This window comes from Delphinapterus leucas, chromosome 5, assembly GCF_059928025.1.
Source record: "Delphinapterus leucas isolate spDelLeu-1000000601 "Yukka" chromosome 5, BTC_Dleu_Yukka2, whole genome shotgun sequence".
NCBI lineage: Eukaryota > Metazoa > Chordata > Mammalia > Artiodactyla > Monodontidae > Delphinapterus > Delphinapterus leucas.
The window spans coordinates 91,357,721-91,372,192 of NC_143133.1; the positions used below are offsets into that span (position 1 = coordinate 91,357,721).

Genomic DNA, 14,472 nt, shown 5'->3' on the forward strand with positions numbered 1-14,472 from the left:
AAAATATTGGGAAAATTCCAGAAAGCTCCAAAAAGCAAAATTTGAATTTGCCAGCACACTAGCAACTATTTACGTAGTATTTAGATTGTAAGTAGAGATGATTTAAAGTATACAGGAGGATGTGTGTAGGTTATATGCAAATACTATGCCATTTTATCAGTATAGAGCATCAGGTGGATTTTGGTATCTGTCCCTGGGGGGGGGGGGTCCTTGAGCCAATTCCCTGGGGATACTGGGAAGACAAGTGTATATAATATATATACATGCATACATATATAGTATGTATGTATTATATAGTATATACATATATATATAAAATAACTTCATTTTAGTGTCACCCACTTCTCAGTGTAAGAATTAGATTAGGAAAATTTAGGGGTTATCTTTTTGTTTCGGGGTTTTTTTGCGTTTTGTTTTTTTGTTTGTTTTGCTTCTTTTCTCTTTTTTTAAGTTCATGCAATAGAGGCTGTGTCTCAGTATTTTAAAGACGTTAGCTTCATACCTTCTTTGTTTCTATTGGACTTTTGCATTTACAAAATAAGTATAGTTATTGACTTTGATAGTTGTTGGTTATTGAGCTCCAGGCCTTCAACTAAGTATGCTTTTATGTTTATTATCTCATTAATCCTCAAAATAATCCTATGTGGTGGAGTACATTATCCATATCAAATCCATGTCTCTCTGCCTCTTTCTGTGTACTATCGTGGTGAGATAGGAGAATGTCAGACTTTCCAATTCTCTCATAAGGTCTCCAGACTATGAAAAGATCACGAGGCGCTTTCCACTGGAAATTTTAGGCGGAGCTAGGAGTAAAATCCGAGCACTCTGACTCCAGGAGTCTATCAATTCCCCTAATTCTTAGCCCATTCTCAAGCTCCACATGCACTGCAAGTCGATGTCCTGCCTCATGGTTCCCTTGCCAGGTAAGAAGATGCGAGGAATTCACATATATGTTACCACAGGGAAGAACACCCCTCCATTGTCCCTTCTCAGATTCTGTTTTCCCCAGCAGAGAATGTAATCATTTAGCAAGCATTTGTAGAGCGTATGTTTTACGAAAAGGACTGCTTATAGGTTTAAAGGAAACGTAAAGGAAAATAAGGGTCATGCCTTTCTGGGGTTCACAATTGAGCAAAAGAGTATGAACTTATATATAAATAACTAACACGAATAGTGAATGCTTTGGGAGTGGTCATAAATAAGATGTTATGGGAGGGATAGTAATTCTGAGAGGATCTAAGAGAGCATCTCTTGAAGGAGAAGGGATATGAACCAGGCTATAAAGGATGAGCAGGATGTTGACAAAGAGTTGGAGGTTGTGTGGGGGAGGCATTGAGTTGGAGGAAACAGCTTCGGACAAAGAAGAGTTAGCCATTACTGTCTGAGACATCTGTCTGCTGCACTGTTTCTGCAACACACATACGCACAGCATTGTGAGAAAATACTGCTCCCTCCCAGATATTTTCTCTTCAGAAATATTTTCTCCCCAATATAACACACACACACACACACACACACACACACACACACACACACACACACACACACACACACACACAGTCTATAGAGGCAATCCTCCATAAGCCTCCAGTAGCTGTTTTTCACCCCTTAGCGTGAAGAACAGAGCTAATTTCCAGTCCTTATCCTACACCTAAGACGCTTTTAAAATCCATATGTGTAACATGCCATTTCAGCCAGTTTGATGGGCTTCGGAAGCTCACCACATAACAGAACAAATATTTTCTCTATTTCTCTCCCGATGTCCTGAAGAAAATAGAAATGCTTAGGTGAAAACTAAATCATCTTCTGATCGATGTCATTATTCTTTCTTGGGGAATTTGTTGGATGGTTATGAATGTTATTTTGCCCTTCCAGATATTTCTCAAGCCTGGTAAACTGGGAAATAGAGCTAAAACATAGGCAGTATAGAGAAATGATCCCAATTAAATCCCAATTATTTGGTATTATTTGATAAACTTTCTAGAAAGACAGCTAAATACAGAACATTATTTATGTTCTCTTTAATAAAGGGAGTACCATATTTAGAAATTATTTAACGGGAATATGATGCCAGAGGGGGGAAATGTTTCAATGTGAAATACTTTATCTGCGCTGCTTTGCTCCTACAAATTCTGAAAATAGGTTATCATCCCCTAGATTGCAACTGCATCAAGACTGTGTTCTTAGGCTTCCTCCTTCATTCCCTGGCTCAGCAGCTGCATGGTGCCTGCCCTGAGACTGGTCCATGGCAAGGTCTGCCTCTCGCATCTTCTTCATACACCCATTATCTACCTTAGTTGTAGAACTAGTGAAAAGCAAAATAAAACTAGTCTCCACATAATTATTGTGGTTAATATTTTAAGATATTATTATTTATTTGAATAAATTCCAGGAACTTTTACCATTAAGCTTTAGTGAAGGTGTTAAATGACAATTTTTCTCATCCCAGCTTTAGAGGACTCTGAGAAATTAAGTGACCCTGTAGCGACTAAATCATCTGGTTGAGTTAAACCCAAAATACGGAGTCTGTTTCTGGTGCTGGCTCAGTCCGAGGCATCCCGAACAAACGCTGCTTGCTCCTGCCAGGTAGATACTAATAGAGCAGGATTTTGCAAGCTTTGGGCAAGGATTCAGCTCCTTTTCAAAAGTCCATTAGTGAGGATAGTTTTTGCTTCCAAAACAAGGTCAGCATGGAAATCAGTTTCTCTGTTTATAAAACTTGATCATTCTTGGGCCTGAAACGATGACTGTAGAAGGCTGCCACCTTTTGTAGCCTGAGACCTGCTCAGACACTTAGCACCCCTGGGCCTTTCCTTAGCCAGCTGTGGTCGTCTCTGAACAAGCCGCCTCCTATCCCCTCTCCTTTAATTCCTCTTAATTTTAATAGATTTATTTATTTATTTATTTTTGGCTGCGTTGGCTCTTCGTTGCTGTGCGCGGGCTTTCTTTAGTTGCGGTGAATGGGGGCTACTCTTTGTTGCACTGCGCGGGCTTCTCATTGTGGTGGCTTCTCTTTGTTGCTGAGCACGGGGTCTATGTGCGTGGGCTTCAGTAGCTGTGGTTCACGGGCTCTAGAGCGCAGGCTCAGTAGTTGTGGCGCACGGTCTTAGTTGCCCCGTGGCATGTGAGATCTTCCCGGACCAGGGCTCAAACCCGTGTCCCCTGCATTGACAGGCGGATTCTTAACCACTGCGCCACGAGGAAAGCCCCAATTCCTCTTAATTTTAAGGGTGTAATTGCAGAACAAATGGATATTAGTGACGGAGCTGAAGGGCACATCAAATTCTTGGCTATTTCCTACTTTTTGTGAGACTTTAGAAAATGTAACTGTTTTAAAGTAGGTAGGCCCTGCAAAGCTGCAGGAAAAAGTCCAAACATTTCTGCCTTGGAGATGGAAATTTACACCTGTTCGTTGGCATAGATCTAAAATATAGCAGAGGCTATAAAAAGAAAGCTTTTGGAGAAATAAGATTCCTGGTGGGGTATTTTTTTTTTCAAAATGCTGAGTTAGCGTCTTCTCTGGTTCTCACTGTATCTTCAGAGATCTTCATTTCTTATATGTAGCACATTCACCACGTGATGATGCGACACACATTTGATTGCTGAGGAAATCGCTCAGTGCATGGAACCCCACGATGTTGGATGTAGTCTTGATTCTGTGGGATGCAACTTGTATATCATTTTTAGTACCTCTCAACAAGCCTGGGGATAAATAACAGAATCAACTTGCCACAAAATGTAAAGTTACAACTAGCTACGAATAATCAAATGTTTACTATGTGCCAGTCACTGTACTGTGTTTTATAAGCTTAAAATTAATCCTACATCTATGCAAAGGAGGCGATACCGTTGTTATCGCCATATTACGGATGAGGGAACTGAGGCACAGAAAGGCTGAGAAATTTGCCCAACATAGTGGGAGCAAGGTTTTGACCCCATACTGTCTGACTCCAGAGGTTCTAAGTCACTATACCACGCTGCCTCCCGCTATCAAAAAAGACTGGGCGACTGGAGGGAGGTGAGAGTTAAACATCTTATATCTGAAAACTCCAGCCAGCGAATTGATTTCATTTGAACATTTATCAATTACTGTTATACATTTAAATAACATTTAAAATTTTTTTAACTGAATTTCTAATTCATTTTAGCAGATACTTGAAGCTGATATTACAAAGTAGATGAATATTGTCTTCATATTTCATTGGTCATAGAGATATTAGGATATTTAATTCAGAATCCAAAGGAAGAGTGAGAATCGGAATTGGATGGGATTCAGGTTTACAGTTCTACCTGTACTGTGCCTAATGAAGAATAAGAACTGGTGTACTTGTAAGTCAGTCAAAAGAAGTTAGAGACGACTAACAAAAACAGACACTTAAGTTTCTGTTGGCATAACTCTATACCTGGTATTTCTCCCATTGCCACTGCTTTTTCCTAAATTGTCATAATAGTTTATACTTCTTACCGGTTTATAGAAAATCAAGTCTTCTTTGAAACTGCATACGTGCCCAATCTAAGCACATATGGGTATCCTCCTTGGGCTTTCTGCTAGGTTGGGAAGGCATTTTCCTTCTGTCCAAATGGTATTTCCATTGACAGGAGATGTAGAGTTCTCTCAATGGCCTATTGCTGGGTCTGAGTTCTTTTATTTTATATACACCCACAGAGATATCAAGCTCATACTGTAATTCAAAGGAAATAATAGAGTAGAAATATATATTTGAACGTTACTAGGTTAGGAGCTTTAAGGGGACCTAGATAGGCTTTTCCAGTTAATTATTGGCGAAGGTGAACATTCATGTCAACAGAGGGGGTGGAGTGGGGAAAGACTTTTTTTTTTTAACTTTTTATTTTATACTGGAGTATAGTTGATCAACAGTGTTGTGTTAATTTCAGGTGTACAGCAAAGTGATTCAGTTATACATGTATCTGTTCTTTTTCAAGTTCTTTTCCCATTTAGGTTATTACCAAATATGGAGCAGAGTTCCCTGTGCTATATATACAGTAGGTCCTTGTTGGTTATAAAGGAACCATAGGGTTTTGCGGAGAGTAGGAATTCCCATTCCCTCTAGTGATATTTGAGCAAATCAGGGACACATGGAATTCCTTTTTCTCAAAGCACTGACATCTGATTGTATCCAGCTCAGCCACCATTCAACTTAAGATTCCAAAGATCGACCTTAGGCTTTGAGGAAATCATGGTTTGAATCCTAGCTGCTTACTTAATTGTGGGTAAGATACTTACCCTCTCTGAGCTGCAATTACCTCCCCTCTCCCCATTGTTATAGATTAAATTACAGAAGAAATGTCAGGTGCCTAACACAGCTCCAGGCACATCATTTGAGGATTTTAAGGAGCTTGGCTGAGTGTCCAGCACACAGTAAATGCCGAGTAGGGGGAAGCTGCAGTTACTAATAATATTCAGGGTTGTTTCTTCTTTGGACCTTCTCCCACCCACCTTTGGCTCTTTTCATTGCTTCTTAGTACCTCTCCCAATGATTGGGGGGAAAAAAAGAAAGAGAGAGAGAGAGTGGGGTGGGGTGATGAAAAGCAGTCGGCCCTTTGGACAGAATAAATGGTGAAATAAATTGTTGAAATTAAGTTTAGTGATTACATGTGGATTTAATTTTCCTGTTTTCTACCTGTCTCCTATTATCATAAATAATCGAGAGTTTTATCAATAGCAACGTCATTATCTTAATCAGGGACCCGTACATATGAACTGATTTTACGCTAACAACTGACCTACAACCCTTTCAGGAAACTAATATATACCCTTATTTAAAACAAAAACAAATAATGACTACCCTTGAAGTGTCCCCAGAGTTACTGACATTACATGTGGGTGGGATGTTTTTCCCAGAGAGAATGTATTTCAACCTGATTACAAGCCAGATTCATATCTAATTCTTGAGATTTTGCTGAATTCAGTAAACTCTCCTTTTCCTGTCGTCTCCCATATTTCCCTATTGCTGTTTTGAAAGCTTGGCCCTTTGATTTAATTTCATCATTATATTTCAAGTATAGGAGTTGTCTGAAGTCCGGAGATAATTGTTATCAGACTTCTCTTGTTTAGAAAATGTCTTTGTTAGGAGAGGCACCCAGTGAGGTAGACTGAGGTTCTGCCACTTGTGACCTTGGGAAAGTTAACCTCTTGGGGCCTGTGTCCTCATCAATGCAGTGGGATTAACAGTACTTCCTGGGCTTTGAGGATGAAATGGGTTAGTATGTAAGAGTGCCACCATGATGCCTGATAATAAATAGTGGACCTCCAATAAATGTTCCTTCTCCTTTATACCTCCACCCCCTTGGTAAATTTAAATACCCGTTTGTTGGTAATAACGCTGTGCCTCTTGTGTTTTAAGGATGTGCTTTTGGGGGAAAACAATGGCTTTGGTCTTGTGAAGGATCCATGTTATTTGGCTGGCCCAGCATCCAGGTATGTATCTGTATTTATGATGCCCTCTACCTTATGAATGCTGCTGGAGTTAAATGCTTCTGTTCCTCTCTACCAGAAATCGAAGTGTGATATTATGACGTTTCATAGTGTCATGTGGCACCTCTTCAGTTTGTCTAGGCCATGGGGAGCTTTCTTTTTTATTTATAGATGACTTTCTCTAAGAATGATACTATTCAAAATAGGTTTTGAATGTGTGCTATTGAAGCAATGGTTGACTTCCAGTAAGTTTGGCATCAGAATAGTTGATGGATATGCTCTTCTCAAGTATATCCTCTGGCTCTCACACGTGGGGCCTCTCTTAAACGTGGCTGATCTCTTCTGGCTCTGTCCCAGAGGATCAGGTCTGCTGAATAAAGCACTACGGGAAGAATGAGCATCACGAACGGCCTTCACAGAACAAGACAAACTTGCAGGAATCACCTGAAGTAAAAGATAAAGCTCTAAAATCATTATTTTAGGCACTTAGAGATAGAAAATAGCAGGAAATTCATGTTTTAAAAGTTGCCATCAGAATCATTTCTCCTTGGTAGAAAAAATATAATGGACAATTTTTCAGAATTAGAATCTTTAAACTATTCACTTGGAGCTTAAGAAGTAGAAATTTCCAAAGAGAGTTTCCTCTGAACCACATGCCTGTATGTAGTTTTAATGCAGCATTATAGGACTATCTACTGTCATCTGTTATTACTAATGTTAATTTAAACCCTCCCTACTACCATCCATGTTTTTTCAAGCCAGTTCCTTAATTTTTACTGTTTCATTCAATCATTGTTTCCCTCTTTTTCTGGCATTCACCTTCTCGATAGCTCAACCTAATACTGCCAGCATGGTCAGGAAGTGGGTATTAGGGTACCTCCTTCACTGCCAAGAGCAGCCTTCTGTAGTTGGTCTTGCTCCTGGAGCTGTGCCTAAAGTGAAGCGGTCAAGGTGAGGCTGAGGACTTTAGTTTGGCTGCATTAATTCAAAGCTAGAGACAAGGGAAGACTAACAGTGAACTAGAGCTCTGCCAAAGGAGAGCTGGTCTGGGGCTTCCCTGGTGGCGCAGTGGTTGGGAGTCCGCCTGCCGGTGCAGGGGACACGGGGTCGTGCCCCGGTCCGGGAAGATCCCACGTGCTGCGGAGCGGCTGGGCCCGTGAGCCGTGGCCGCTGAGCCTGCGCGTCCGGAGCCTGTGCTCCGCGGCGGGAGAGGCCGCGGCGGTGAGAGGCCCGCATACCGCAAAAAAACAACAAAAAAGAGTGATGTGAACTTAGAAATTTATATAATGGAGTCCACTTGTAGGGGTCGCGAGGAAATAAGAGCACAAACAAATGGTGGTATAAGAACGCATGGCAGGGCTTCCCTGGTGGTGCAGTGGTTGAGAGTCCGCCTGCCGATGCAGGGGACATGGGTTCGTGCCCCGGTCCGGGAAGATCCCACATGCCGTGGAGCGGCTGGGCCCGTGAGCCATGGCCGCTGAGCCTGCGCGTCCGGAGCCTGTGTTCCGCAACGGGAGAGGCCACAACGGTGAGAGGCCCGCGTACCACAAAAAAAAAAAAAAAAAAGAGCTGGTCTGAAGTCTAAGGTGAAACTAAATTCAACCATAAAAAATAAAATTGCTGGATTCCAAAAAGGACTTGAATAGACATTTCTCCAAATGGCCAACAGGCCCATGAAAAGATACTGCACATCACTAATCATCAGAGAAATGCAAGTCAAAACCACACTCATTAGAATGGCTACAATCGAAAAAACATACAAGAACAAGTGTTGGTGAGGATGTGGAGAAATTGGAACCCCTGTGCACTGTTGGCAGGATTACAAAATGGTATAACTGCTACGGAAACAGTATGGAGTTTCCTCAAGAAATTAAAAATCTATCATATGACCCAGCAATCCCACTTCTGAGTATAAATCCAAAGAATTGAAAGCAGTGTCTTGAAGAGAGGTTTTCGTACCCATGTTCGAGGCAGCACTATTCACAATAGCAAAGAGGTGGAAGCAACCCAAATGTCCACAGATGGATGAGTGGATAAACAAAGTGTGGTATTTGCATACAGTGGAATATTATTCAGCCTTTAAAAGGAAGGAAATGCTGTCACATGCTACAACCTGAATGTACCTCGAGGACGTTATGCTAAGTGAAATAAGCCAGTCATAAATACTTGATGATTCCCCTTGTATGGTATCTAAAGTAGTGGAATTTATGGAGAAGTAGAATGGTGGTTACAAGGGCCAGGGGAGTGGCAAAAGCAGAGTTGTTGCTTAATAGGTACATAGTTTCAGATTTGCAAAATGAAAATGTTCTGGAGATCTGTTTTGCAACAATATCGGTGTATCTAACACTACTGAACTGAACATTTTTAAATTTAACATGAATTTAAAGTTAATTTTATGGTATGTGGGGCTTTTTTAAACCACATTAAAAAATGCTATGAAGGAAAAAAATGAGACTAATCAAACTTGATTCCTGGATACATGTCAATAGATGCTTGTCTCTCACACTCTATTATAAAAGAGACTGAAATAAAATCTTTATGATACTAGTCTTTATTCTTGGAAGACAATTACCAGGAAGAAGTATTCTCAACCAAACTAAGCATTTAACTCAACTATTACCTTCAAAAATATAGTTTTTTACAGTATGGTTCCTGTAAACTAGGAAGATTAAAAATGTTATATCAAAGTTTATTTGGGCTACATCTTTAAAAGATAAATATTATTTTATTGTGTGTTTTAGTGATGTCTCCCTTTTTTTCTTTTTTTTTTTTGCGGTACGCGGGCCTCTCACTGTTGTGGCCTCTCCAGTTGCGGAGCACAGGCTCAGCGGCCATGGCTCACGGGCCCAGCCGCTCCGCGGCATGTGGGATCTTCCCGGACCGGGGCACGAGCCCGCGTCCCCCGCATCAGCAGGCAGACTCTCAACCACTGCGCCACCAGGGAAGCCCAATGTCTCCCCTTTTTAAAAAGCAAAATGAAGGTACCTGAGTTGGTCCTTAAAACATCAGATTCCAGTTACTCCATGTCCTATTAGAGGATGCTAAGTTTAAAAATAGCTCATGGCCTGCAGTCTAAACAGCAGTTGGGCAGAAGAGACGTCATTTGTTCAACAGACATTTACTGAGAGGGTACTTTGTGCCAGGATCTGGGGATAGCAAAATGAATAAGACATGGGGGTAAAGAGCACCCCCAGTGCATCTCCTGCCCCTGGGTTTCTGGTGTACCCATCTGGGAACCCACCAAGGAGGACAGAATAGCCACTCTTGAATATTGACAGGCTTCTGGTAAAGAAACTGCTTCTAGATGAAAAGGATCTGTGATGGGAGGGGAGGGTATGCATCTGAGTGGAAGATGGGCCTCTTAACCATTTGCATTTATAGTAAAGAAAAAATAATGGCAGGAGAAAAGCTAATTTGGTTCTTTGTGGTCTTTTCCTTCTTTATGCTGCTTTGCCCTCACCTGGCACTTAGATGATTTCGTGGCAGGCCTGTGCTGGGGCTCTGACTTGGGACTGAGCCACAGCTCTCTCAGGATGCGGGTCTGTAAAATGAAAAATGCCATCTGCTCTCCAGATTCACTTGCACACTAGTCAGGGAGCTACAAATGTGGGATTTACAAATTATTATGGTTGTCTGCTGGAGATATTTTTAGCCTCACATTAACTCTTTTTTTTTTTTTTTTTTTTGCGGTATGCGGGCCTCTCACTGTTGTGGCCTCTCCCGTTGCGGAGCACAGGCTCCGGACGCGCAGGCTCAGCGGCCATGGCTCACGGGCCCAGCCGCTCCGCGGCACGTGGGATCTTCCCGGACCGGGGCACGAACCCGTGTCCCCTGTATCGGCAGGCGGACTCTCAACCACTGTGCCACCAGGGAAGCCCCTATCCTCACATTAACTCTTGCATGGCAGGCAGGCAGTGCTAGAGACGTGTTTTCTTTGTTTTTGTTCTCCTTTTTTTCCTTTCAAACACGTTAACAAACGTATTGGAAATTGTTGGGTTTTTCCTTAGAGCCTAGAGGACAGCTGTTTAAACGACCGTGCACCCTATTTGCTCGTTATGGTCAGTCTCTTTCTCCAGAGGTAACTGCTTATTAGCTCCTTAGGTGAGACTCTCCCTTTCCTTCTTACTTTCCGTTTTAAGAAATGAAAACACTGGGAGACTAAGAGAAAGTTGTAAATAAACCCTTCAGATTCTGCAGCCCACGCAAATACTTTCCAAACAGACCTCCCCCGTGGGGCTCACACCTGTGGAGAATGAGGCAGCATTCTTTTCCCCAGAGTCAGGAGCTGGTTCCCAAACTAGTCCTAAAAGGAGCAGAAGAAACATACCTGCTCCTGCCTTTTATATCCTGAAGCCTGTCCTCAAAAGCTGCCTTGCATGGGGGGAGGTAGATGGGGTGATGAGAGGGTTAATAAAAAGAAATGCCTTGTGACCCCAGGCTTGCCGTGTGACATTTTCCTGCAGGAGTTTATGCCTACTTGGCATCTCATTTAAACTTGGTTCTTTGTATGAGCAGCCAAGGGAAGACAGTGTGCAGCTTCTCCGGGCTTCCTTCTCCCCATCGAATGCTTTTCCCGTCCACGTAATGCACCTTGGGCTCAGTGTTTGCCCCTTTTCTTCAGAGCTAACCTATGTGTCTGTATCCCACTCCAGGCCATTCAGCTGTTCCAGCCGTGAAGAGATGTTGTTGCTCCAACACCATCCCAGCCCTCGTTGCGGGGTTTCGGGCTGCAAAGCAGGTGGTGGTGCCTCCATTCCCGGCAGGGGTCTGGGACCGCTGGACCCCCCCAGGCAGGCCAGCAGAACGTCTTGCCCCCGGCCCCTGCCCTCAGGAGCGCAAGGGCATCTCCCGGACACCAGGGCTGCACCGCCGAGCTCAGCCCTGCCTGCCCCTGGCCCCTCGAGCTACTGCTCACAGGCCGCCGCCGCCCAGCCCTGCACCCAAGCCGGGACCCCCAAAAATGGCGGCCACTGGCCGGCCCAGCCTCCCAGCCCCGAGCGCAGGAAGGAGGAGGGAGCAGGGACGCGGCCCTCCCCGCCCTGGGTGAAGAGGGCCCACGCAGTCCGAGAGGACAGCCTCCCCGAGGACGGCACATCGCCTGGGTGCGCGAGCCCCAGGCACTACCCCAAGCCGCAGGCCCTCCCCAGCCCGAGCAGCACTTCTGACCCGGACACGCCCCTCGGGGCCCCGGGCACTCTGGGCAGGGTCTCCCTCCGGATCTCTGGGTCGGCCCCGCTGGCCTCCCTGCCGCCTCTGGAGGACAACGACGACGAGGTGTTCGAGAGGGACCTACGCTCCACCGCCTCTTCCGGCCCCGCCTGCGAAGCGCCGCCCCCGCCCAGCTGGGAAGCCCCGGCCCAGAACCTGGACCGCTTCCCTCCGCCTCCCCCTGAAGCTGTGTGCGAGGAGCAGTGGGACAGCGAGGACTACCGGGAGCCCCACGCCAGGTGAGAGCAGCCCTCCGCCAAGTTAAGGGTCTCCCTCCCCAGGAAGAGATTTCCACACTCCACGCTTCCCAGAGCCGCCTCTGCTGGCCACTGGAGAGCCCTGTGGAGGTTTTTTAACAGGAGCCCAGCTCACGAAACTGGCACAGCTGTTCCATTTGTTGACCTTGGTGGTCGTCATTTTAGTAGTCCTTGGGCGCCGAGGTGAGGTTCATTTCTGTGGATGTGGCAGGTTCAAAGAGTCCAAATAAACAGCATCCCTCTTCCCTGCCCAGAGTTCTGAACCCGTTAAGAAATAAGGCAAAAGAAAAAGGCATTCAGAAGACAAAAAAAAAATCACTTTTATTACTGAGAGAGCTGATCCTGGAGAATATGGCTCCTATCTGAGTATAAGTGGGCCTCCTGATACTGAGCCCCAAATTAAACAGGGGTGCCCACCTAGTCACAGGCTGTGCAAGACACACACACAGCAAGCACACGTGTGAACACGCAAGAGCAAGCCTGGAGGTAACCTTACTCTCTAAAGAAAGAGGCTGGACTAGGAATGGGCTGTGGTCAGCTTCTCTGCAGAGTCACTCTCTCTGTCCATAGGAAGGAATAAAAAGTAAGGCTGAAGGTCATTAACGTTTAGGGAAGACCTCTGCTTGGAAGCCAGGAGAATGAGGAAGAGGCATTTCCCAACATATACTCCCTAGGACAGCACTAAAATACGTTGTCTGATAGCACCCTTGTCGTAACTTCCCCTAAACACCACCTGTTCCCTTTCACTACCCTCTGTTCACTTTGATAAAGCTCTGGAATCCGAGAACAACATTCACCAAAACTGAATTCCTGCTACATCTGTCCCCCTTAAAAAGTCACACAACCTCCCTGTGACCAGCTAGTGGACTTAGTTGAAGGCCCTTTTGAACCCTGCCGTTTGTGGGGAATAACAACCCCAGAAACTCCTGATGTGTGTGGGAAGCTGCAGCCCTCGTGTGCAAATGTCTCCCTGCCTTCCTTCACCCTCCTGCTGACTCTTCTCTTAACCACTCTCTTTTAATACCCCTAGCAGCTCCGGCAAACTTGCCAAGGTGACAGTTGCCAAGGAAAGGCCCATCCCTGGTGCAGCCCATTTGGTTGATAGTCAGATACTGGCTTCCAGATCCCAAACTTCCATCAAGAGTTCAGAGGCCAATGAGACCAACCCACCCTCCACCACCGGTGCTCCGCCCCAGCCTGCCGGGTCTCTTAGCAAGCAGCCAAGCCCAGGGCAGCCACCTTCCATCCAGACCCAAAGCCTCAGCCACGACCCAGTCAGTGGGACTCAAAGTTTAGAAGAGAATGTCAGTTCTGGCCCTCAGAAGACCTCAGAAGACATGAGAACAGAGACTCTGGCCAAGGAAATTGTCCACCAAGACAAATCTCTGGCAGACATTTTGGATCCAGACTCCAGAATGAAGACAACTATGGACCTGATGGAAGGTTTGTTTCCACGAGATGCTAATCCGCTGAAGGAAAACAGCATAAAGAGGAAGGCCATGCAGAGAACTGTCAGCTTCCCAGGATGTGAAGCTAAGAGGTAAGTCCCTGGTCATGACCCAAAGAGACTTAAAATTGAACTCCTTCCATGGGGGTGATGATAAGTCTAGAACTGCTTATCTGAGGTTTTCCCGCTTCCAAAGATCCTGACCCCAGACTGACATTCCATCTCAGCCTTAGGGGAATGGCTCTGACCTACCTTGAGTTGTTTGCCCAGCAACAAGTAGTAATAGTAATTAGTTTACAACCTATCATTCACGTTCTCTGCGTCAAGCATTATATTCTTGATGTAAGCATTCTCTCGTTTAATGATCGCGAGAACCTTCTGAGATAGCTCCCGATTTTATCTCCATGTTACAAATGAGGAAACTGAAGCAGAGAGGACTGAGAAGCACGCCCAGCTGAAGTCACAGAACATGTGAGTGATGTTTTCTGCCTGCTCTCAGTGCTTATACAGTGCCCCCTAAAAACTCAGCGCACGTGCAGCTGCCCGTCCTGCCAGAGTTGCCCTTACAGAGCCCCACACGGGTCAGTGCTGAGGGAGGGGCGGGTGGAAGTGGTGAGCATACAGGGGCCTCCCCTCGGCCGAGGTGAACATGGTCTTGTAAAAAGCGTGACAGCCGAGAGAAACAGACTGACTTACTCCGCTGACATTCACCTCTGAAGAGGTAGGGTGGGCGTCTGCTCACATCCTGAACATCAGGAAGGGGCTGAACAGGAGTGCGCCCATGGTCTTGTTCAGCCGTGGGCCTGCACCCGAAGCTCCCTGAGCAGCGCGTTCCCCGTCCTGTAACGTGCATCCCAGCGCCTGCCCACAGCTGGTGAGAGGAACGTGAGCAGTCTGTATTTTTCCTCCTTTTGATTTCTCCCGGGTTATTGCAATATTTTCTTGCATGTTTGATTTCCTTAAGGGACTACTGTGGGAGAGATTTAGAATGGTTTTTATTTTCTTTTAAATTTTCAATGAAAACTGTATGGATCAACAGTCCGGAGCTCCAGTTAGTGGCTTCCAGACTACATAAAAGCGGAGAGCATTCCATCTGAATTTGGGCTTGCATTTTAGAAATTTCC

General features: G+C 45.0%; 1 protein-coding gene across 12 annotated transcripts in view; it reads left to right on the plus strand.

Annotated features, from left to right (window-relative positions):
• Positions 1-14,472, plus strand: part of SHROOM3 (shroom family member 3) — a 163,444-nt gene that overhangs the window by 130,700 nt on the left and 18,272 nt on the right. For 10 of the 12 annotated variants that reach the window (XM_022599498.3, XM_089912073.1, XM_022599496.3 and 7 more), the window contains 3 exons: positions 6,366-6,439; positions 11,089-11,883; positions 12,932-13,441. In XM_022599498.3, coding sequence (XP_022455206.2) covers positions 6,366-6,439; positions 11,089-11,883; positions 12,932-13,441 — 1,379 coding nt within the window. Of the gene's footprint in view, positions 1-6,365; positions 6,440-11,088; positions 11,884-12,931; positions 13,442-13,766; positions 13,820-14,472 lie in introns of all 12 variants that reach the window. The other 2 variants (XM_089912081.1, XM_022599497.2) reach the window with 2 other exon arrangements.